At 40.0% G+C, this 25,458-nt stretch overlaps 2 protein-coding genes across 2 annotated transcripts; one reads left to right on the top strand and one right to left on the bottom strand.

Moving 5' to 3' along the window:
- Positions 1–1,509: 1,509 nt before the first annotated feature.
- On the top strand, positions 1,510–18,848 carry LOC130904781 (zinc-binding protein A33). The gene is made up of 6 exons (XM_057817794.1): positions 1,510–2,553; positions 4,885–4,980; positions 5,056–5,286; positions 11,788–11,810; positions 13,491–13,603; positions 13,679–18,848. Exons 1-6 carry the CDS (start codon positions 2,176–2,178, stop codon positions 14,215–14,217), a joined length of 1,380 nt encoding a protein of 459 aa, XP_057673777.1. The 5' UTR covers positions 1,510–2,175; the 3' UTR covers positions 14,218–18,848.
- On the bottom strand, positions 18,672–25,012 carry LOC130904782 (G-protein coupled receptor 4). The gene is made up of 2 exons (XM_057817795.1): positions 24,986–25,012; positions 18,672–20,005 (listed from the first exon to the last, which is right to left on the bottom strand). The coding sequence occupies exon 2, from the start codon at positions 19,992–19,994 to the stop codon at positions 19,056–19,058; it is 939 nt and encodes a 312-aa protein (XP_057673778.1). The 5' UTR covers positions 19,995–20,005; positions 24,986–25,012; the 3' UTR covers positions 18,672–19,055.
- Positions 25,013–25,458: the final 446 nt, after the last annotated feature.

The following is a 25,458-nucleotide window of genomic DNA, read 5'->3' as shown; positions in this document are numbered from 1 at the left end:
CTGGAATGAGGTCCAGAAAAGCTCATCTCAAATGTGATACATTTGGCAGTATAGTTTATGTCCACGTTGGATTGTTTGTTCATTTACCTATGTTAGGCTACTTTTTTTTTTTTTTTAATAATGTATTTCTTAAAAAGTCAATGTTCGTGTCATCTTAAAAATATATTCAATTTCACTGTGCATAATGTAAGTCATTTGTTCTTTGGTCATGTATGTTACTTTGAAATACTATTTTAAATGAAAATCAGTTTCTCATGAATGCCTTGTTATAGTAAGTGTAATTGAGTAGCCTACTGCATGTGTAAAACTAGTTTCCCCCCCCCATTTCTGTGGTTTTAGGAGGTTTGGGGGAGGGGGAAAAAAAAAAAAAAGCATCCGGCTCCGTGGCGACCTTTTTGTCAGGGAGTTCCAGCGGGAAATTCTAGCCACTTTCACCCCTGACTACACTGTACTGTCAGGGAATGCAGGCGGTGGTGTGGACCCAAATGCAGGGACAGGGAGGTAAGGCAGAAAAGGCAGTGCAATAATGTTTTAATTAAAGCCAACAAAAACGTACAAACCAAAGACTGTGGTGATCCCCCCCCAAAAAACACAGAGGCAAACAAAACTCAGGTTACTAACAAAAGACTGGGTATCAAAAACTTGGAACACAAGGGTTTGGATGGACGAGAATTCATGCTGACCAGAACGTGGACAATGGCGCGAAAAGACACAACAAAAACAGGGAGCTTATATAGACACAGATACAGGGTAACGTGTCAACGAGAGACAGGTGGGTGACACAGGAGGATGCAGGTTGGAGGACACACTAGGAGAAAGTATTACAGGTGAAATCAATGGGCAATCACAGGGACAAGTCACACTAGGAGGAAACAAACACAAAACCTAACACTATACTATACCATATTTTGACAATCAATTATCCCTTTAGAGACTTTTTTGACCTACAAATTGTACAAATCCTATTTTTTAAGTCCTTTAACTCATTCACTGCCATTAAATCAATTTGAACTAGGATGGCTGGGATTGGACGATCTTGTTTCAGTGCCAGTTAGGTGATAGGCGTCCAATCAATTTAGACTGGGACGTCTGACAGTCTGGTCTCCCAGTCCAGATGGATTGAGTGTCTATCACTGTCAATGGCAGCTGATGAGTTAATTTATGAAACACCATTAAAGCTGTTAGAACAGTAGGCAGGTTGTTGCTGTGTTTCCTCTGTTTGAGTCCTGGAAGCGGTACTAGTAATGTGCCAAAGTTACTGTGTCATCCATGAAGAAAAAACAGTTAATTTTTAGAGCGTCTCTGAATGAGTTAATGGTAAATAGTATTTTTGAAAAATATATTTTCAAATTTCTTTGCATTTTTTAAATTCATAAAAGGGGGAAACCCTTTAGTTGTGCTCTTTTAATATTCTCTTTCATTTAATCATTTTTAACTTATTGGAAAAAAAAATCAAAACGTGTTAAAAGCATTAAATACTCTATTTTCATGATATTTTTGTTTATATTTCATTTTTAAAGAAGCCCCATGCTGATAAGTCAACCAATCATAAAATAATCGGTGATTAATTGACTAACCGTAAAAATAATCGGTGAGTAGTCGATTAACAAACTATTTTTGTGGCAATCTACTTGCCACCACTAGCTGATTTAACCAAGTAGACACTTTTTTCACGCGTAATGTATTTAATTTTTGGATAAAAACATGAGTTGATATATTTCTTTCTTTTTCTTTCACTTTTTTCAGATAAACTTCTCTGTTATGTGTTTAGTTAAAAACCTTTCTGTCTCTCGCCCCAAACTTAAAAATGAAGTCAGCTGACGAGTACTTGGCAGTTGATTTAGCAGCAAAACATTTGTTTTTCAAACTGAGTGCATGATAAATTAATGAGTGTGAATAATGGCCACTGTGGTGTGTCGGTTCTGCTGAGAGTAACAGTGCCATGCATGAAAGTGTTGACAATCATCCTGCATGATTGCATTCCAAAGTTGTCCAAAGTAACCAGAAGTTCAGCAGCCAATGACACTTCACTTCCTGCTTCTCAGCACAGCTACATTTTGCATTGTTGTCTAACTCGGCGACACCCACGCCAGCCTCCTTGCGATCCGGCAGGATACAAAGTTCTCACACAATCCTGACCATGGGAGAATCTGGGGGAAGTTTCTAAAGCGGACTATGTCTCTCCCGGAGGAGGACCTGATCTGCCCCGTCTGTTGCGAGATCTTCAAAGACCCGGTGGTGCTCTCGTGCAGCCACAGCTTCTGCAGGGCATGCCAAGAGCGCTGTTGGGACACGGGTCTTCGCGAGTGCCCTGTGTGCCGCAAGAAGACCTCCAAGTCTGGCTGCTTCCCCAACCTGGCGTTGAAGAACATTTGCGAGGCCCGCCGGGAGATGCAAGAGTTGGAGAAGACTCTGCTGTGTCCCCTGCACAGCGAGAAGTTTAAACTCTTCTGCCTGGAGGACATGGAGCCCATCTGCGTGGTGTGCCAGTTCTCCAAGGTGCACAAGGACCACCCGTGCTCACCTGTAGAGGAGGCGGCACTGGACTGCAAGGTCTGTAAAAAGTTTACACACCCCGTAACGAGGTGTGTAGGGTGGTCTACACATCCCTTTTGAAATGACAGCTATTTGTGCTTTGAAATGTTCCAGCTTGGTACAATACTCTGTGCTGACCAAGTGCTGTATCCAGTCCAGTACTGGTTGCTAATGGCTCATACAGTATTATTGGACACATTTTCAAACATTGGAGATTTTTTTAAGGTACAACCAAACAATGATTAAGCTTCTGTTCATTGTTCTGCCATTAAAAAAAAAAAAAAGTCAGAGAAGCCTACTTGAACATCCGAACTTTGCGATGAATCAAAGGCACTAGAAAAGGATCATACCAAGGGCGTAGGTTTATATAGGGATGGTGAGGACATAACACGACCAACTTTTCAGGAATCTCAAATTATCCCCACCCACTTTTAAGCAACCTTATTTGCATTATATAATGACTTCAGTTATAAAGGTCATGTAGATTGTCTTCCTTTATGTTGTAAGGATAGAATTGATCCTACAATTATTCAGTGAATTACAGTATTTTCATTATGTTCAGACTTACACTGACCCCTTTTCACTCGCTGAATGTGCCAGTCCATTCCCCCCCTAAAACGCACGTTTGATTGGCTGATGACTTGACCCCCCCCACACACACACATTCACAGCCCGACAGAAATACAACATGCTGCCTCCCCCGCCCCCTTCAAAGACAAGGGATATTAGAGAATTTTTTCCACCAGCAGCAGCAGCCACTGTAAGTAATGTAAAAAGACGTCAATGTTGTGGAGGTGGGGAACACTCCACTAATTTTGCTACTGCGTTTCGATTTTACTCACTGAGATTTCTTGAAATAAGAAAAACAGCTAGCTGAAAATAAGCTTAACAGACTTATTTTAAGCTAAAAGTTTGTATATTTAATCTTAAAAGAAAAACGTGTCTGTCAGAAATGTTCTTAATTAAAGAATATTGAATTTTTTTCTTGATTTAGGTGTATGTGCTCAATACGAACAAATAGTAATATTAAAGTAAGTGGAAGAATCTGAAACATTAATCTGTTAACTAGCCTTTAACACTCCAAAAAAGATGGGGAAAATTATTTTACTAGATTTAACAAAAATTATCAGATTAAGACGCTATAAATTTGCAGTGTGAATGTTAGTATAGGTCAATACAGATTTATTTTGCATTAATCATTTAGCCTATCAATTAATGAGGTTCATATTGGTGAGAAATGTAGCCCTGAACCCCATTCACCAAATATGTTTGGTCTTATTAATGTCCCGTTCCCAGAAAAAAGTGTACATTCAGGTTATGCTGTTATATCGCCCCCCACCAATATTAAGACCAAACCTACGCCCTTGGATCATACTGTTTGTCTACTTAAATTTAGGGGGGATAAATTAAAATTAATTTTACTTTCATAAAAACGGACAAACGTTAAATCAATAAAAAAGCTGTCATTAGAAATATTTAATAAATTACCTGTGTAAAAATTGCATTTACAAAATGAATAAAATGCATTAAATTTAAAAACCACTTGAAAATAAGATATTAATTAAATCGACCAATAGAGATTTTATTCAATAACCAAAATGTAATTTAATACATAAAAATAAATCATATGCATGGAAATGTTATCTAACAAAATAAAACAACCTATCAAATAATTGGCTATGAACAAAACTCTTATTAGAAATTAGAAAATAAATAAAAAGGCAATTAAATATGCTAGGATTAAAATGTCATTGCACTCATAAAATTTCACCAAATAAATGAACAAAAAGTGAATAAAATAAGTAAAAAGTCATGGGTGAAAATTCATCATAAAAAAGCCATTGATAGAATACGTTTTAAAAATACATTATCCAAAAATACAATGAGGTAGATGAGAACATTTATAAATAAATAGTAGTGCCACTGAATAAATCATTAAACGAAAATTCAAAAAGTAATTAATAAATAAAAAAATTAATTAAAAAGAAATTGAGTCAACTCATCGGCAGCCATTGACAGTGATACATGTCAAGTCCATTTTAACTGTAAGGGCTTAATTGATTTGAAATCAGTTGCAGCGAATGAGTTAAATGGAGAAATTCTTGTGAGAGAATCAGTACACAGTTTAACAGTGCACATTCTGATCAGACAAGGCAGTTAAAAGCCCCCCAAAACATACATTTCTTCAAAAATGAATCCATTTTTAAGCTCATCCTCATCTTGTTTTTAATGCTCTTGAAGGCAGGCAAACACCCGCCGTTAGAATGCAGCTCATCTAGTCTGTCCGTTGTTATGCACGCAGCTTTCAGCAATTCCAAATGCTTGCTTTTGTTTTTTTGGGCGTTTCAGGATCAACTGAACGACTCCCTCAAGAGCCTGCAAGACAAATTGGACAAACTCAAATCCAACCACAAGACTTCCGGCGACATGCTCCAGCACATCAAAGTGAGAGGGTCACTTGTATCTCAAGGTGCCACCGTATTTGAATTGAGGACGTAAGAAAGATCAATGTTTGTCCAGGAACAGGCGATGGAGACGCAACATCTGATCCGGGGTATGTTCGAGGAGCTCCGTCAAATGCTGTGCCGGGAGGAGGAGGCCCGGCTAGCGGCGGTTAAGAAGGAGGAAGAGGAGAAAATGGCGGCCGTCAACCGCAAATTGAAGGAGATGGAGGCCGACGCACTGGTGCTGAGGGAAAACATAGGTGTGATTCGCCAGCTGCTGAAGGAAAATAACATGATTATGTTAAAGGTAAGCTGCACTGTAAAAAAACAAACAAAAAAAACAACAACAAAATTGTTCCATTAAATAAACGGAGAAAGCCTTAAATGTTTACTGTCATTTAAACTGTTTTACACCAGGGGTGTCCAAACTATTCCAGATGGGGCCTCAGTGGGTGTTGAATTTCATTCCAAAAAAACCAGATGACACCTTTTCACCAATCTGGTGTCTTACAAGCGTAAGCAGTTGCTTGCAGCCAGGTGCTGCTTGTTTTAGCAGGAACTTTATTGGTTAAAATGTTTGTGCTGGATTCATTCATTAGTGCTACAGCTAGGGCAGTACTTCTCAAATAGTGGGGCGCGCCCCCCTGGGGGGGCGCAGAGCGATGCCAGGGGGGGGCGCATGTGACCTCGGGGAACATGCTTTTTTTTGTTGTTTTGTTTTGCCGTACTGGAATAAAGTGTACTTGCACAACCACTCACTGTGTGGCAGTGGCGCTCTCAGTTTCAGAGTGCGCGCAGTATTTTTGAATTAAAGAAGAGCACTCAGCAAACAGAAAACAGATATGAGGAGCAATGCGCCGCCGCCGTTTTCGAAAGCCGTTTTCCGACCGGACTCACTCACGCAGCGACCCATTGCCTTGTCCGGTTCTCACTTCGCCGCCCGAGAAGTGCCATTTTCGGCTTGGGATCGTCACGACGACCGCCCTCACCTACGGTTCTACCTCTGCCGCCGAGAATGCGCTTTTTTTTAGCTTTGACTTTTAATACAGTGGGTGTTGAGGAAAGACCACTGTTTACTGTGTCTAAAAATAATTATAGCGGACAGCCAGAAGCCAAATCAATTAAGACGCCACTTAAAGACATTAGACCCCAATCTCATTGATAAGCTGCTTGTTTTTCAGCGAAAACGTGCCGAAATTTTTCCAACAATCGTCCTGCTTTGTCAGTGTTATATCATTAAACCAGTGAGCATTGTTAGCATGCTCATTGCAAAATAACTCCAAACCACAAGGAAGTAAATACTGTGAGCAGCAAAAATAAAAACTGTCCTTCTGTCCAAGGACACTCTTTTTTTCTTTTATTCAGTTTTGTTTTTTCGGTCACATTTTTTGGCATATTGTCCTCATGAGTGAATGTTTCTAATAAATTTTAATTTGTTATTATTTACTGATTTTATTACATTTTATTTTTCTGTATCAAATGGTCAAAAATGTACCTTGAGTGTTAACAGTTTGGATTTTTTTTTTTTTTAATTAAGGCAAATTCGTGCGCCTCAAGTCTTCTCTGTTACAGACAAAACAATGTTAATAAAGTTATACTTTATTATAAGTTGATCTATGTTACTTTTTTTCTTTATTAGAAAAAAAAGGACGCAATGTTAGGCAGATGCGTATTTATAATAGTAATTTTATAGACAAATGATACTATTTACAGTGGCGGCAGAGAGTTTGGGGGGGGGGGGGCGCGAAACATTTACGTCTTCCTTGGGGGGGCGTAACAGAAAATAATTGAGAAGCACTGAGCTAGGGTCAGGGCGTCCCTTCCCTGTGCGTCGAGCTGACCAAATTAACCAGGTTTTTCCAATGTTAGCGATAGTCTGCCAGCTGCTCTGCATCCTCCACAGTAACTCCATGTTGATGGAGGTTGTCCTTGACGACGTCAAGCCATTGGCCTTTGGGCTTCCCTTGTGGTGGTCTGCAGCTTGCGGCCTTTGGGTTAACCTGGAGGACGGCTCATGTCGGATAGTCAGGAGGCAAACGATGGACATGGCCGAACCAAGGTGCCGCACTTTGCGACCAAGGTTAATACTTGGGGCTGTCACGTGCGGGTCCTAAGTACTTCATTGGAAACTCACTGGGGCGACCTGATGTTCTCAAGGGTTTTAAGAGCCCTGTTATCAAAGCCATTGATTCTTGTGGCAACATTGTGGTTTCAGGGGCCATGTTTTTGAGCCATAAAGCAGGATGTAGAGAATGGCGGGGTTGTAAATTCTTCGTTTTGTGTGAGATGGTCTGGTGCCGCCAGAGTGGTTTCCAGAGAGACTGCAGGGGGGATTCTGCCAGGGCTCGTCTGCGAATAATCTCTGGTTTTAGGTCCCCGTTATCTGTCATCATGGACCCCAGATACACAACTCCTTGACCGGCTCTGCGATGTTGCTACTGATACAAATGAGAGGCGGATCTGATCCATCACCGACGTACATGAACTTATTTTTAGTCCAGCTCACTTGGTGGCCGAGCTGTGCTGCCTCCTCAAATACCTCCATCACATGATCCATACCAGTTTGCTTACAGGGAAAATCGCTCAACAGAGGACGCCATCACTACAGTGCTCCACGGACTACTGGAGCATGTGGAGCTTAAAAACACCTATGCACGCCTACTGTTTGTGAATTACAGTTCGGCCTTTAACACCATCTGGCCATACAGCCTACGCCCCAAAGTCCAACAGCTGGGACTTGACACCACCCTGTGCAACTGGATTGTGGACTTCCACACAAATCGCACACGGAGTTTCAGAGTGTGTAATAACATCTCCACCCATGCCATCAACACCGGGGCTCCCCAGAGTTGTGTGCTAAGCCCTCTGCTCTACACTCTGTTCACCCATGACTGCTCTGCCTCCTCCCCCTCCAACCTCATCATCAAGTTCGCGGACGATACCACTGTTCTTGGACTTATCTCCAACAACGATGAGAGGGAATTCAGGAAAGAGGTGCAACATCTGGCGTCATGGTGTAGCGACAACAACCTGGTTCTAAACATTAAAAAGACCAAAGAAATCATTGTGGACTTCCGTAAGTGCAAGCCAAAACACCACAGCTCTCTCACCATTGGCTCGGAGGTGGTGGAGAGGGTCAGCAGTTTTAAGTTCCTGCGGGTGACCATGGTAGAGGACTAGGGTTGTTCCGATCATGTTTTTTTGCTCCCGATCCGATCCCGATCGTTTTAGTTTGAGTATCTGCCGATCCCGATATTTCCCGATCCGATTGCTTTTTTTTTTTTTGCTCCCGACTCAATTCCAATCATTCCCGATAATTTTTCCCGATCATATACATTTTGGCAATGCATTAAGAAAAAAATGAATAAAACTCGGACGAATATATACATTCAACATACAGTACATAAGTACTGTATTTGTTTATTATGACAATAAATCATCAAAATGGCATTTACATTATTAACATTCTTTCTGTGAGAGGGATCCACAGATAGAAAGACTTGCAATTCTTAAAGGACAAATGTGACTTTGTATATTGTGACTAAATATTGCCATCTAGTGGATTTTTATAGTAAATGATAATTCAGCCATTTAACTTCTGCCCAAATGCATGATGGGAAGCGCAACCGTGACTGTGCGTAATGGCACCAATTGCTATATCTTCTCAGCGTTGGGAAATAAAATAGGGTATTAAGGAAAAGATCAACTACTACCTTTCTTCCTCACATTGCTTCCCATGATATTTCTGATCGTTGAGAGAGGGATTGTAAGGCTTTAGCCAATTAAAAAAAGGCTTCAAAGGCTGCCAAAATTTTCTCTACTCATTTTACTTTGCCTTTTAGTTCTATGTACACGTAATACAGTGCCATTATAGATTGAACGCGACATTGCGTGAGTGGGTAGTGCAGCGCATGTGTTAATTGCGATAAATATTTTAATGTTATTACTGCCGTTGACGCGATAAATTTGACAGCCCCACTTTAAGCCAAAACTAAAGACTGTATGAGTGTAAGACATTTTGTCTGTAACGTTAAATACAATTAGAAAACGATTTAATAAAAAAAAAAAAAATATATATATATATATATATATATATATATATATATATTAAAAAAAAAAAATATATATATATATATATACGTATATATATATATATATTAGGGCTGTCAAAATTATCGCGTTAACGCGCGATAATTAATTTTTTAAATTAATCACGTTAAAATATTTGACGCAATTAACGCACATGTCCCGCTCAGACAGTATTCTGCCTTTTGGTAAGTTTTACAGCAAGGTTTTTTGTGCTGTCTAACAGCGAACTCTTGTGGTCGCTTTGCGACATGGTTTATTGCTTTCTTGCCAGTTCATTATGGCTGCACGACGTCTCGGGCTGACGCCTACGTTGTAATGTTGTGCTTATATGATCCTTGGACAAGATTTGTCTGTAAGTATGGTTGTTGTAAAGAATGTACATATTATGTTAGTAAGCGAAATGTTATATTTTTTGTATGAGACGCTTTTTGTTTATGTTTAGAGAACCTGTATAGCGTGCTAGGCTAACGTTGTTTCTAATGCAATGCTTGTGTACTTTTTTTTTTGTAGTTTCACTACAGTCTAAAGAGGACAGTGGTTTGAGGCCATTTTATTAATAAATCAGATGAAAAAGGAAGAAGTCTGATTATTAAGGCGTCGTTCACTAGCTGTCTAGCTTTGGAAAAAGTAGACGCTTCGGAGTGAGGACAGCATAGACAGATTTAAATGACAGTAGAGTGAAATGCCCACTACAGTCCTTATGTACCGTATGTTGAATGTATATATCCATCTTGTGTCTTATCTTTCCATTCCAACAAATTATTTTACAGAATATATATATAATTTACAGAAAAATATGGCATATTTTATAGATGGTTTGAGTTGCGATTAATTGCGATTAATTAATTTTTAAGCTCTAATTAACTCGATTTAGAATTTTAATCGTTTGACAGCCCTAATATATATATATATTTATATATATATATATATATATATATATATATATATATATATATATATATATATATATATATATTAAAATGTCCGATATTTTTTTGCCGATTCCGATACTTTGAAAATGACGTGATAATCGATCGGGACATCTCTACAGAGGACCTATGCTGGAACCATCACATTGCCTCAGTAGTTGGTAGGGCTCAACAGCGCTTCTTCTACCTGAGGAAGATGAGGAGCCAGAACATTTCCAGACCGCTGCTGGTGAACTTTTACAACTGTGCCATCAGCAGCGTTCTGACGTATGCATTTCTGGCTTGGTATACAGGCTCCACCAAAGCAGACCAGCAGGCACTCCAGCGTGTGGTAAAAACAGCTGAGAAAATCACTGGGACCCCCCTCCCAGAGATAAGCAACATCTACAGCACACGCTGTCTTCACAGAGTGCAGAACATCCTGCGGGACAAATACCACCTTGCCTATCGCCTGTTCCACCTTCTACCCTCAGGTAGAAGGTACAGATCAATGGGGATCCGTACTAAAAGGCTTGCTAACAGTATGTACCCTCAGGCGATAAGACTGCTAAATTCACAAGTAAACTGAAATGGTTATGGTTATGCGGTCATTAGTATTGCACTTGACACTGTGGGGAGCTGGGGGGGTGGCATGAATGGTTATGTAAATTTATCAGTATTTATTATTTATTTATGGTGGGGATTGTGGGGGCACTGGGGACACTTTACCTTTATCTTGCTCTGCACCAAGCACTTTTAATGGGTACTAACTCGTAGTATTGTTGGAACTCCAATCTGAATTTTGCTGTTATCTTGACAATGATAAATAAACTCTGAATCTGAATCTAAATGCCCAGAGCGTTCCGCAGCTGACTGTAGCCTCGGATGGGTCTGGCCTTGATGTGGTGAGTGGGCTTGTGTGTTCCAATGAGCGATATCGTCAGGAGCTTGCTCCTGGTAGGATTCACCCAACGCGTGCCGGTCTCTAGGGAAGGTTCCAGACAGCAAAGACCCCCGCGAGTCGGTGCCCAGTGAGGTTGCAGCCCTGCCAAGCGACTATCCTGCAGAGGGCTTGCAACCCACCCAGGAGAAAAACTTTGTTATAAAATTGACCAGAGAAAGAAGTCGGACTGATCAATATGCCCGACCAACGAGTGCGGATTGACCTGTCCTCGATTGGTAGGAGCAAATACCAGGACCCACAGCGGCCCTTGGGGACGGGTTTGGACACCCCTGTTTTAGACTAAAAAAATGTAAAAAAAAAAAAAATACATTGGGGGACATCACTGCACATCTTTCTCACCTCTCTCTTTTCACAACGTCTCCGCATTTATGCCAGCCTGACTTCTCTTGTCAACACACTGTTTAAAGTTCCCAGGGAGTAAGGTTTTCCTGACCTTCTACATGCAAAGCACGTAGCTCAGCAGTCAGCACGCTTAACTGCCAGGATGACGATGTGGGTTTGAATCCCGGTTGAGAGCGGATGAATGAGAAACGGAGTGCAGTGATGTCACCACAATCAAGATCGCAGTGTAAAAATAATTACAATAGTAATATGTAATTGTAATATTTTTTTTCCTACCATATTTCTCAGTTTTTTTAAAATCTGCAGAAAGATACCATAAAATTAACAGCTCCCAAAGGACTACAGCTTCACGTTTACGCTTTTCTGGTTCTTTTCAGTGGGAAATTCTGGCTACCATAGCTTCCAGTATTTAACTGTAAACTTAAAAGGATTTTTTTTTATTGAGTGTGAGGTGATTGCATTTTCAGCTTACGTGTTTAACATTCACCATCTTTTCTTTTCGCAGAAGTTTAAAAATCACCAAGACAGGTACAAAATCATTTTCTCATGTGTTAAACATTACAGTGGGGCAAATAAGTATTTAGTCAACCACTAATTGTGCAAGTTCTCCCACTTGAAAATATTAGAGAGGCCTGTAACATGGGTAAACCTCAACCATGAGAGACAGAATGTGGAAAACCCCCAGAAAATCACATTGTTTGATTTTTAAAGAATTTATTTGCAAATCATGGGGGAAAATAAGTATTTGGTCAATACCAAAAGTTCATCTCAATACTTTGTTATGTACCCTTTGTTGGCAATAACGGAGGCCAAATGTTTTCTGTAACTCTTCACAAGCTTTTCACACACTGTTGCTGGTATTTTGGCCTATTCTTCCATGCAGCTCTCTTCTAGAGCAGTGATGTTTTGGGTCTGTCATTGGGCAACACGGACTTTCAACTCCCTCCACAGATTTTCTATTGGGTTGAGATCTGGAGACTGGCTAGGCCACTCCAGGAGCTTGAAATGCTTCTTACGAAGCCACTCCTTTGTTGCCCTGGCTGTGTGTTTGAGATCATTGTCATGCTGAAAGACCCAGCCACGTTTCATCTTCAATGCCCTTGCTGATGGAAGGAGATTTTCACTCAAAATCTCTCAATACATGGCCCCATTCATTCTTTCCTTTACACAGATCAGTTGTCCTGGTCCCTTTGCAGAAAAACAGCCCAAAAGCATGATGTTTCCACTCCCATGCTTCACAGTGGGTATGTTGTTCTTCGGATGCAATTCAGTGTTCTTTCTCCTCCAAACACGAGAACTTGTGTTTCTACCAAAAAGTTCTATTTTGGTTTCATCTGACCATAACACATTCTCCCAGTCCTCTTCTGGATCATCCAAATGCTCTCTAGCAAACCGCAGACGGGCCTGGACGTGTACTTTCTTCAGCAGGGGGATACGTCTGGCAGTGCAGGATTTGAATCCCTGGCGGCGCATTGTGTTACTTAATAGTAGCCTTTGTTACTGTGGTCCCAGCTCTCTGTAGGTCATTCACTAGGTCCCCCTGTGTGGTTCTGGGATTTTTGCTCACCGTTCTTGTTATCATTTTGACGCCACTGGGTGAGGTCTTGCACGGAGCCCCAGATCGAGGGAGATTATCAGTGGTCTTGTATCGCTTCCATTTTCTAATAATTGCCCCCACAGTCGATTTCTTTACACCAAGCGTTTTATCTATTGCAGATTCAGTCTTCCCAGCCTGGTGCAGGTCTACAATTTTGTCCCTGGTGTCCTTCGACAGCTCTTTGGTCTTGGCCATAGTGGAGTTTGGAGTGTGACTGACTGAGATTGTGGACAGGTGTCTTTTTATACCGATAATGAGTTAAAACAGGTGCCATTAATACAGGTAACGAGTGGAGCCTCTTTAGACCTCGTTAGAAGAAGTTAGACCTCTTTGACAGCCAGAAATCTTGCTTGTTTGTAGGTGACCAAATACTTATTTTCCACTCTAATTTGGAAATAAATTAATTAAAAATCAAACAATTTGTTTTTCTGTTTTTTTCCCCACATTCTGTCTCTCATGGTTGAGGTTTACCCATGTTGACAATTACAGGCCTCTCTAATCTTTTCAAGTATAGGAGAACTTGCACAATTGGTGGTTGACTAAATACTTATTTGCCACACCGTATTGTTGACATGTCATTGAACCGCATGCGTGTGTGGTTGTGGTGACAGTAACCCAGCACTACACTCGGACAACATGTGTGGCATCCTCATCGACGTCAACAACCATCTCTCCAATCTCAAGTATAGAGTGTGGGAGAATATATTGGAACATATTGATTATAGTAAGTGTGTCAGGATTGATGGTATGTGTGGTATGCGTGTTTAAAGAGGCATCCGGCTAATTTCCTGCCTTTCAGCCCCTGTGACCTTGGACCCCAACACGGCGCACCCTTGCCTCTTCCTGTCCAACGACTTGACTTCCTGTCACTACAAAGACCAGATGAAGCGTTGCCCCGACAACCCGGAGCGCTTCCACATGAGCGCCGAGGTGGTGGGTGCTGCCGAGATAAGCTCCGGCAGCCACCTCTGGATTGTGCACACAGGCAGCAATCAGGACTGGCTGCTCGGTGTGGCCTCGTCATCCGTCCCCAAAAACGCTGAGGTCAATGCCAGGCCTGAAAACGGATTCTGGACGCTGTGCTTCAGGGACGGACAGGTCAAGGCCATGACCTCGCCTCCGACTCCACTTGAGACATGCAGGACGCTAGAGCGGGTCAAAGTGCAGGTGGATTATGACCAGGGTGAAGTGACGTTCTGGGACGCCGATGATGACTCACTGCTTCATGCGTACCGGCACAACTTTGAGGAAACGCTGCTTCCATACTTTTACACGCAGAGCAACCAGCCGCTGAGAATCCTGCCAGAAAGGGTTCGGGTCACTGTGCTCAGGCCATAAGATTTTACCTACCTCCACTCAAGAGTCGTAACTTTTTTGGGGAACTAACCTCTGAACCGCTTTGTGGCACTTTATCAACACTCTTTCAAGAATTTTTAAGGGTTTGAAAAAAACTACATATTTTACTTGAGAATGGTTTGAACCAAATGAGTCTTACTATTTTGGGTTCAAACTATCATGCTATCCACCCATAGTTATGCTCATCATTGCAGATACAAAACAAATTTGTTTTCCAGGTTTGGTCATTGCTGTTAAAAGGAAAGACAAAGCTTATAGCGTAAATGACCTTCATGTGAAAGACAGTTACTCAGAGCAAGGGCGTAGGTTTGCATAGGGACGGTGGGGATATAACACTACCAACTTTTCATGATGCTGAAATTATCCCCACCAACTTTCAAGCAACCATATTTGTATTATGACTTCAGTTATATAGGTCGTTTAGATTGTCTTCCTATGTGTTGTGAGGATAGAATTGATCCTACCATTATTAAGTGAATTACAGTACTTTCATTATGTTCAGCCTTACATTGACCCCTTTTCACTCGCTGAATGTGCCAGTCCATTTTTTTCCCCTCACACGCATGTTTGATTGGCTCATGACTTCAGCCCCCCCCCCCCCCCCCCACACACACGCATTCACAGCCCAACAGAAATACAACATGCCGCCTCCCCCGCCCCCTTCGAAGACGAGGGATATTAGAAGTTTTTTTTTCACCAGCAGCAGCCACTGTAAGTAATGTAAAAAGACGTCAATGTTGTGGAGGTGGGGAACACACCACTAATTTTGCATCTGCTTCAGTGCTTCAAGTCAATTTTACTCACTTAGGTTTCTTGACATAATAAAAACAGCTAGCCGAAAATAAGGTTAACAGACTTATTTTAAGCAAAAAGTTTGTATTTTTAATCTTAAAAGAAAAACTTGTTTATCAGAAATGTTCTTAATGCAAGAAGAAAGAATTATTTGAAAGCAATTTTTTTCTTGACCAACTTTCAGATGTATGGGCTCAATACGAATAAATAGTAATATTCACTTAAAGTAAGTGGAAGAATGAGACGCATTAATCTGTTAACTAGCCTTTAATACTCAAAACAAGATGGGAGAAAATTATTTGACTACATTTAACAAAAAAATACCTGATTAAGACGTTATAAATTTGCAGTGTGAAAGTTAGTATAGGTCAGCACAGATTTATTTTGCATTAATCATTTAGCCTATCAATTAATTAGGTTCATATTGGTGAGAAGTGTAGCCCTGACCCCCGTTCACCAAATATATTGGGTCTTATTAATGTCCCGTCCCCAGCAAAAAGTGTACATGCAGGTTATGCTGCTATATCGTCCCTACCAATATTGAGACCAAACCTACGCCCTTGACTCAGAGTATTTAAGTACTATTTGATAATGGTTTAAACAGTAAAAAAATGACACCGCGTACGGCGCAGTCATTTTGTGATGTCACTAATATCCACGCACATACACACACACCAGCGGTCAGGATGGATAATGGCCTTAAACGTGTAATTAGTTAGACTATACGGCATGTCGGCTACACTAATCTGCCTCTTATACGTGCAAGAATTTACACCGATAAGTTAGCCAGCTAATATTACCCGTCGCTTAATATAGACTAGTGTGTCCGTACAACAATCGGATACTAAGGATGTGACGTTATGCCGTCGCCATTTTTAGTGCGGCATGACGGCATCGTAAACAATGGCGGCGGACGATCACGACGTTTTCGACATTAACATTCCTGTTCCACACATTTTTCTTGAACCTTCAAACTACGTCGCAATCATATGCTTCAATTCATTGCCCATTTGTGGTCCGGAGACAACGCGGGAGACAATCTCTGTAAGAATTCGCTTAAGTGTCTGATCAGCCAGCTGCGGGGCCGGCCCCTCTCAACTCAATGCCGACCGAACATGAGTATATAAAAATGCGTAGAGGAAAATTAAACCCCGAAAAGTGAACTGCGTGGTACCCCCAGTCAAAGAGGCGCGCGATCAGTTTTTTTCATGACATTTCCGCCTGTCAAAACTGTCGCCACTTCCAGGATCGCCATTGTTACGCACAAGCAGTCCTGGTTGCGGCTTCTAGGAAATATATGCAGGGCCACAACGTATATTTCTATTTGTTATTTTCAACTGGTGAGAGCGCAACCGAGCATCGACAGTAACATCCGGAGTTATGATGTCAGGCTTTCGTCGTTGTTTTCTAAAGATTTATTTCAATCACAACTCGGCGACTGTTCGTAAAACCCGAGCGTGCCCTCCTTTCACTCTTGCTTCCACGTGAAGCGTTCAATTGCGTTCACCAAAAAAAAAAAAACAGTGATCACAAAACGGAGTTCCCGACCGGAGTTTCCTGCCGGTGAGTAATGAGTTTCCGGTTCAGAGGTAAACCTCGACGGCGATGACGTAACACATGATTGTGCTTCTTTCTACGAAAGCGTAGTTTGCATAAATGCAGGCATACCTTGCAGAAGCGGGGGGGGGGGGGGGCTTAAACTTACCTTAAACCAGTGCTTCTCAATTATTTTCTGTTATGCCCCCCAGAGGAAGACGTAAACGTTTTGCGCCCCCCCAACTCTCTGCCGCCACTATAAATATACTGTATTATCATTTGTATATAAAATTCTTATTATCATATGCACACCTCTGCATAACATTGAGTTCTTTTTAATATTAAAAGAAAAAATTAATATAGATCAACTTACAATAAAGTGTAAAAAAATAACAAACAAAAAAACATAGGTTACTGTAAAAATTACACTCAAGATACATTTTTTGACCGTTTGATAGTGAAAATTAAAATTTAATAAAATCAATAAATAATAATGAATTCAAATTGATTAGCAACATTAACTCATCAGGATAATATGCCAAACAATTAGACTGAAAAAACAAAAATTAATAGAACAAAAACAACAGTGTCAGTGGATGGAGGGACAATTTTTATTTTTGCTGCTGGCAGTATCAGCTCCTTTGTTATGGTGTGGGTTTATTTTGCATTGAGAGACTAGGTATGCCACGTTAAATGATGCTGACAGTCCTTGCTGGTTTACTTATTTAACATTGACTAAGCGGGAGGATTGTTGGCAATATTCCGCACGTTTTCGCTGAAAAAAAAAAATTCCTGCTGTCCTCTGCAAACATTTTTAGACAGAGTAAACAGACTGGTCTTTCCTCGTCTCCCACTGTACTAAAAGTCAGAGCCAAATGCTACATACGCTTCGTCATATTTCCTTGTCTTAGCTTGTCATATCTCCGGTGCTCTTTGCTGTGTGCTCTTGTTTGGTTAAAAAAAATACGGCGCACACGTTGAAAATGAAGGCGGCACTGCAACGGCAAAAAAGTATGTTCCCCAAGGTCACATGTGCCACCCCCAGCATCGCTCTGTGCCCCCCTGGGGGGGCCCGCCCCACTATTTGAGAAGTACTGCCTTAAACATAGTGGGGACAGGTATAAAACTAGTTGGCAAAATACCCTGGAGAAAATTATCCATCCGATTGTAGACGTAGCCTGATAGACTCTAGCACTGGCGCATGTGATAATGGTTATTGATGACATCATGAGGAATGCAATTTGGGATACTTGCGTTTGATTGGCTAAAAAAGTATTGCCGTTATTAAAATTTTTGCCCTCTTTTCTGGGTGGCCACTTCCTGCCTCCATTGACGTTTATCTCCACTATTACACATCAGAAAAAAAAAAATCAATTCTGTGTTTTTTCAATTTATTAACCAATATTCTTTCTGCTGGGATGAATATAATAAAGATGCTGTCCATCCCTTTAATTTCAGTCAAAGGCAGAAGGTGCAACAGGGCAAAATGGAGGAAGGAAAATTGAAGGATTTATCTATTTTTTTGTTGCTCCGCGACTGTAGTATCACTGAAAATGCTGTTTTGACCTGGAGTGCCAATCCTTGAAAACAAATTCCATTTTATGTATGCATTTAATGTAATTTGAGCTTTATGAAATAGCTATGCTCTCTTGGTTTTTTTGTCTGGGCCAAAAACACGATGCAGGAATATAATATTTACATTCCTATGAAAGTTAAGAATGTTAAAATGTTGGCTACAGTTACTATTTCATGATAGCTTTATTTTGTCGAGTGACTCTTTAAATTTTCATCATTCACTGCCATTAGCGGCGATAGCTGTCCAATCAGTTTGAACTGGCAGGGTGGCAGCAAATATTCACTACCAACCTCTCCCACTTCAAATAGATTGGACGTCTATTGCCATCAAATGGCAGCTAATGAGTTAATTTAGTCACTTTACATTATTTCCTAGAGGAAAAATTACTTACCAAGTATGAGTACCTCACCAAAGAAGTTCCACTGTATTAATTAATGTCTTGCATTCAACTTTTGTACAAGTTTGCTTGATGCAAGCCTGCACTATTCTAGCATATACGTATAAAGATGGTCACATAATGCTAATTGTTCAAATGAATTTTATTGATGTACTTCCGTTAACATTGAACAGAATTATAGGAGGTCGAAATTTGCATTTTTGCTTTAGTACACAATACTACACATGAGGGCGTCATGTCAAATGACTATTACCAAAGGAGGTCCTTTTTGTGTTGTATTCTACTATCAATATGGTACAAGGAAATAATAAATTGTCCTTTTGGAAAATATTGTGTTTTTGCAAGATTTGATGGCCAAAAACGATAATTACAAAATTAATGTATGATGAATATAGAAAACTGCTCAATAACCAACAGAGCAGCGTACCTACAACATAGTGTTATGGTAGAAGCATCATGAACAGTCACAAAACCCAGGCATTAAAAAGAGGCGTGCAGACATTTTACACCCAATGTTATTCAAGTTTTTTTCTGGTTAGACGTGTTCTGCGCAGGCTTGGTTTTGACTTTAACCTCAGCAACACAAGAGCACCACTTGCGGACACATGTGTCCGGCAGGAAGGGGACCTTCTCCAGGCGAGACAAGTAGACCAGGGGCTGGATGGTGCTGCTGATGTTGAGAAAAGCAAAACCAACAGGCTGCACGTAGCAGCGGAAGACGTCAGGAGAGTAGTAGTCCTCGAAGGGGAAGAGGGCGACGGGCGGCAGGTAGTTGACCACGATGATGCAAAGGATGGACAGCACGATCTTGAAGGCTTTCCTCTTCATGGGATGCATCTCGTCCTTCCCGACACTGCTCGACTTCTTCAGAGCCCACAGGATGCTGGCATTGCACATCACCATCCAGGTGAAGGTGGCTAAGATCTCGCCGGTGAACACCTTCTCAAAGTCTGGCAAGCCACCCACCACTTTGGCGGCGGAGTAGGCGAAGGTAAGCCCGAAGACAAGAACGGACAGACCCACCCGATATTTGATGTTATTGAGGCGGCCGAACGCCAGCGGGAAGAGGACGGCCACGAAGCGATCCAGGCAGATGCAGGAGAGGAAGAGCGGCCCACTGGTGTCTTTCACCCCGTAAGAGAACTTGAGGGCTGACCACACCTCCTTGCTTTGCCAGTGGTAAAGGTTGAGGAAGCTGATGGGCGTCATGGAGCCGAAGTAGGCATCCATGAAAGCCAACGAACCCAGGTAGATGTCAGAGGTGGCCGGATCTTTGCGGTTGCGCACCAGCACGGCGATAACCAGTATGTTAGCGGGGATACCTACAGCCACGTTGATGCACTGCAACGTCAGGTCGAACAGGATGCCCTCCACTTGTGAGTCACAGCCGTCAAACACGCTGAACGCTTTCACCGTCGCGTTGTCCCATACTGTCGCGTTCGTCCGCCAGGTTGCCATGGCGGTGGACTCTGACAGAAAAAGAGTGCAGTGGTACAGGGGCTATTGAAAACCTGCACACTCCTTTTACCCCGATTTAAAGCCTGACTAGGGAAAATATGAAATATTCAAAATACTGTAGCAGTCAGTGTTGGTACAAACTTTCTGGTTATTTGGAATCGTTCATAATTCATTCCTCGTATAAAGGGTATTAGAATCTTAGTCCAATTGAAGGGAATTATGAGCAGTTCCAAATACTGTGGCAGTCAGTGTTGGTACAAACTTTCTGGTTATTTGGAATGGTTCATAATTAGGGTTGAGCATCGAGCATCGATGGGAACAGGTTCTAACATTCCGATGCTCCTGGAATCGTTCGAACTTTTAAATTCCGATTTCTTGTTTCGATGCCCTGAGTGCCGAGCAGAAAAAAATTGCTCGAGTTCAAAGACTGATATTTCTATAAGAGTTAAAATTAGCCCCGTGAGAAGTTCATTTTATTAAAAAAATCATCGAGAAGTTAAGACTTTAATATAAACAATGCAATTTTTTTACCCTGCATTTTTTTTTTTTACCATAGAATCGGAATCGAGAATCGTTCTGAACCGGAATCGTTCAATTTCAAACGATGCCCAACCCTATTCATAATTCATTCCTAGTATAAAGGGTATTAGAATCTTAGTCCAATCGGAGGGAATTATGAACAGTTCCAAATACTGCAGCAGACAGTGTTGGTACAAACTTTCTGGTTATTTGGAATGGTTCATAATTGATTCCTAGTATAAAGGGTATTAGAATCTTAGTCCAATCGGAGGGTATTATTAACAGTTCCAAATAGCAGTTAATGTAAACACAAAATCTTCAGGTTGTTTTTGCCAAGTGTTCATAATTCCCTCTACCATAGACCATCAGTTGACAAGACAGCTCCGACAAACATTGTGCCACGCATTCCCATTGGGGGCCGACCCAGGCAGAGCGTTTGACTTTCACTGTGATAAACTCAAAATCGCACGCTGCGTTCAAACGCCGGATTTAGGTGGAAAAAGGACGAATGTTTTACTGCATACAAGCAGGCAGGACTGTCTAAAGAGTGATTTGGTCAAGGATTCAAGATAATTATTATCCAAAATATCCCCATGCATGCACTTTGAAACGTGAAAAGAACGCATGGAAAAAATTAGCGTAACTTTAGCTTGAAATATTTATGTAAAATGAATGATAACTGCTCTTTTTTTTTTTTTTCTTTTACCAAGAATCTGGACTGTTCTATGTTCATATCTATAGAATGTACGCATTTATTTACAAGAATTTTTAACTAAAAGTTCTATGATTTGTGATGACCGCCATGTTGTATCCATACACAGTATTGTAACTTTACAGTCAAATGATCAGGTAATTTTTGGCCAACTGCCCGTTTTTGGGCAAAAAAGCAGTAATTTAGACAATTCTGTATCCATACAAAAAAAATTAGCCTTTTACATGTTACATTTTATGTAACATTTCAATCTAAAAACGACGAAGGCCAGATAGCAGGGAAGACATGCTGAGGCAATAGTAACATCGGAATTAAACCTGAATAAGTTGTGATTGTATAGAAAAAGTGCAAATTTTGCTTTTGTTGAGTAAAATTAAGATGATTCTGCATGCTTTTCTTAAGTATTAAGTTTCTGATGTGAAAATTGAGTGATTTATTATCTGTTGAAAATTTGCACTAAAAAGAAAAAAAAAAGTTTATATTTCGGGCAAAAACTTATATGATATGTTAAATATTGCTATTGATCCTGAAAATATGGATGAGTATCTCTGCATTTGGTGATTTTCGTGCATCTAGTGCAAAATCTGAGAATTTTATAGCCATTGAATAAAACTTATTGTTATGCTTGTAAAAAAAAAGTAATTAATTAGGATTTTGTTAGGAAACGACTTTGAATTTTTTATGTCGCTGCTCATGGAGACTCGTATAAGCCCAAGGGAAGTGCCAGTTTTGGTTTTAGGTCGCTAGTGGCTTTAGTTTTGAAAATAATTTTTGAAAATAGGCCCCCTACGGATCAGCCCCATGTCCCGTCAACTGATAGTGAAGTCTATGCCCCTACCTTGTACATGAGGAATTGAGGCTTTAGTCAAGGCTAAGGGAATAGTCAACAGTTACAAATAGCAGTTGGTGTTAGCACATATAAGCTTCCAGGCTATTATTTTGAACTGTTCATAATTCCGTTTAACTGGAATATAGAGAATTGGGACTTTTGTCAAAAATCCAATTAGCAGTCAGTGTTGGCACTAACATTCAGATTGTAGTTTGGAATGGTTAATATTTTCTATTATCTTGTTTAAGGGGGTGCAGGGGGATTCGAAATTTAGTCAAGTTTAAGGGAATTTTGAGCAGTTCCAAATTGCAGTCATTATTAGCGCAAAACCTTCAAGTCATTATTTTTGAACTGTTCATAAATCCCTCTACCTAGGGAATTATGAACAGTTTAAAACAGGAATTAGTGTTATCACAAACCCTACAGGATGTTCTTTGAAACTTTATAATTCTTTCTACCATATACAAGGGAGACAAATACTTCACTGAACCTAAACATCGGCATTGACTGTATTAACACAATTAACTCCTATATCAAATAAAAGTTCTCTACTCAAGCCTTAATTTCTGTCTCGGTAGAGTAAATAATCAGGCCGTGTGTAATAATAAACATGTTTAGGATTGCCTACGGTTACAAACTCTTACAGCTAACATTGAAACCCAATGTACTTTTCTATCAAGCTGTAAATTTGAATTTCCATAAGAAAAAGCCCGCCCAAAAAATCACTGAAATACTTAATGGAAGGATTGTCTCAGGGGTTATTTGTTTGAGGATACAAGGTAATTATTATATTTTTCATATCATGCATGCATTTTGAATCGTTGTGGAAAAAAAAAAAACAATGGGAGAAAATAGCCGCTACTGCATTGGCATCATAGTTCGCAATATTTATGTAAAATAAATGCTAACTGCACGTTTTTTCTTTTTTTGCTTTTAACCAAGAATCGAGACTGTTTTACGTCCATATCTATAAAGAATTTTGGGATTTAAGCATTTATTCTCAAGAATTTTCACTGGAAAAACTCTGTTTACATAAGGTGGCCACTAGCTACATTTAGTAACAGTGCTAGTCTGTTACTTGTACTTGTACTTTGACATATTTACGTAAAGTAAATGCTAACTGCAAATTTTTTTTTTGCTTTTAACCAAGAATCGAGACTGTTTTACGTCCATATCTATAAAGAATTCAGTATTTAAGCATTTATTCACAAGAATTTTCACCGGAAGAGCTCTGTTTACATCAGGCGGCCGCGAGCTACATTTACTAACAGACTAGCATTGTACATCGACATATTTACGTAAAATAAATGCTAACTGCAGGTTTTTTTTTTTGCTTTGACCAAGAATTGAGACTGTTTTACATACATATCTATAAAGAATTCAGGGATTTAAGCATTTATTCACAAGAATTTTCATCGAAAAAAACTTTTTCTGTGATTTCAACCAGTCAGCTTTGACAGCCTCGCCAACAATGCAGGCCACCTATTTATCCTCCCCGTGTCCCGTCAGTACATTATGAAGTCTATGACTAAATGTTATGGCAGACCTAGGTATAAACTGCAATATTTCGCAGGTTCATTCCACAGTGAGGAAATCTTCGGCAAAGAATAAACATGTTGAGGGATTTTGGCCTCAGGCTGTTATCTTGTTATTGTGACTGTGCCGACCTTCCTTGGGGACTCGGAGGCCTGTTTTCAGGGACGCCTCCATCACTCGGGAGGATTGATGCCTCAAGCTACGCCCATTTGGAGAGGAATAAAAGGACCGCCATCAGCACACGGATGACAACTTCACAAGTTTTGAACATGGATTCCAATTGTTCTCATTTTTACATCTGATTATGTTGGATTTTTTGGGTGGGACTATAAAGTACGAAGTGTGATGTCTGTGTTTTTTATTTTACTAAAGAAATGTGAGCTACTGGCTGCCCCCGCCGAAGGCAATGATTGTTCCTCGTATGTTCCCTCAGTGGACCGTTGGCCCTCAGGTTCGCCTATTACTCCTCCTGTGGGACCGATCATGCTGAAAGATGACCCATGAGGAATCAATTTTATTTTTACGACCAAAAAAATCTTGGATTTTAATTGAATGTGAACCTACAATTCCATACTTTGCTTGGTTGTATATTTTATTAAGAAATGTTCTATTTCATACATACTATTTTATATTTGTTCTGTCATTTTTTTCCCAGAATTACTTAATCTCAAAACATTTTACTTCACCTGAATGAGAATCTGAATCCGTCATTTTTGTGTGTTTTTGAAATCAAATAAATTACATTTGTGACACCAACTTTCCACCCAAAAAATTCAAATAAATATACAACGTTTCAAATAATGTATTATACCACTTAGCCTATATTTTAGTGTATATTGTGTCCTATTTCAACAATGAATTCAACTATGATTAAATCATTACTTAAATACATGACATATACTAGTCAGGTATTACTGTTTCACCAACTTAAAAAAAAAGCATGAAAACAAACTATCAAATATCTTATCTTTGATGGAGAAGAGGTCTTATTTGGCAATAAATGCTATCATTGAAAAGTACTAAATTCATATATACGATAACAATGTTACGATCAACCTTTGCAGTAAATGCATGTGTAAAATATTTTATAGCTAAAAAGAAGTACAGTACCTCTGAATTTAAGATAACTGAGTAAGTCCATAATAAAGAATATATTAGAGCAGTATTACTAGCTACCCAGTTCATGAATTAGAAAGATTAAAACAAAATAAAAAATACGATATATAGAACCCACAATGTTACTTAAAAGCAATTTAAAAAATTAGCCATGAGCAACTTTTTTAGGCGTAATAGACATGTTTTATATATATATATATAGACACATATTAATCTGAAAAAGGAAAAAAAACTACAAAACTCTGATGATTTGTAGTTGGTGTTGTTGTGTTTACTCACCGGTTTGTACTGAAGTCGTTTGTGGACTTGCAGGTTGGACGTGGCCGCAGACAAAGTTTTCTTCCAATGTCTCGCGGCTTCCTTTTTATAAAAGGTGGCCATTAGGGGAGGATCTCCTGGAGTTTGCGTCAACTTGATTGTGACCTATTTTAGGAACAGCATTGGATGATCATGTTTCAGTGCCATTGACGGTGACACACGTCCAATCCATATTGACTGGGAGGGCTGGGAACAGTCATTTGCGAAATGAAACATTCTTGTGAAATGAAACTAAATTAAACAGTCTTGTGAAAAGTAAAGGCGTCCACATTAAATACGACCTTGTGAGGATAAGCTGTTCAGGAGATACATGAATGAATGAACACATACATATACAGTAGTATGAAAAACTATCTGAACCTTTTTGGAATTTCTCACATTTCTGCACAAAATCACCATCAAATGTGATCTGATGTTTGTCAAAATCACACAGA

The sequence above is a fragment of the Corythoichthys intestinalis genome, chromosome 16 (genome assembly GCF_030265065.1).
Source record: "Corythoichthys intestinalis isolate RoL2023-P3 chromosome 16, ASM3026506v1, whole genome shotgun sequence".
Taxonomy (NCBI): Eukaryota; Metazoa; Chordata; class Actinopteri; order Syngnathiformes; family Syngnathidae; genus Corythoichthys; species Corythoichthys intestinalis.
Note: the sequence above shows the minus strand (reverse complement) of the source record. Positions and strands in the feature narration are given on the sequence as shown.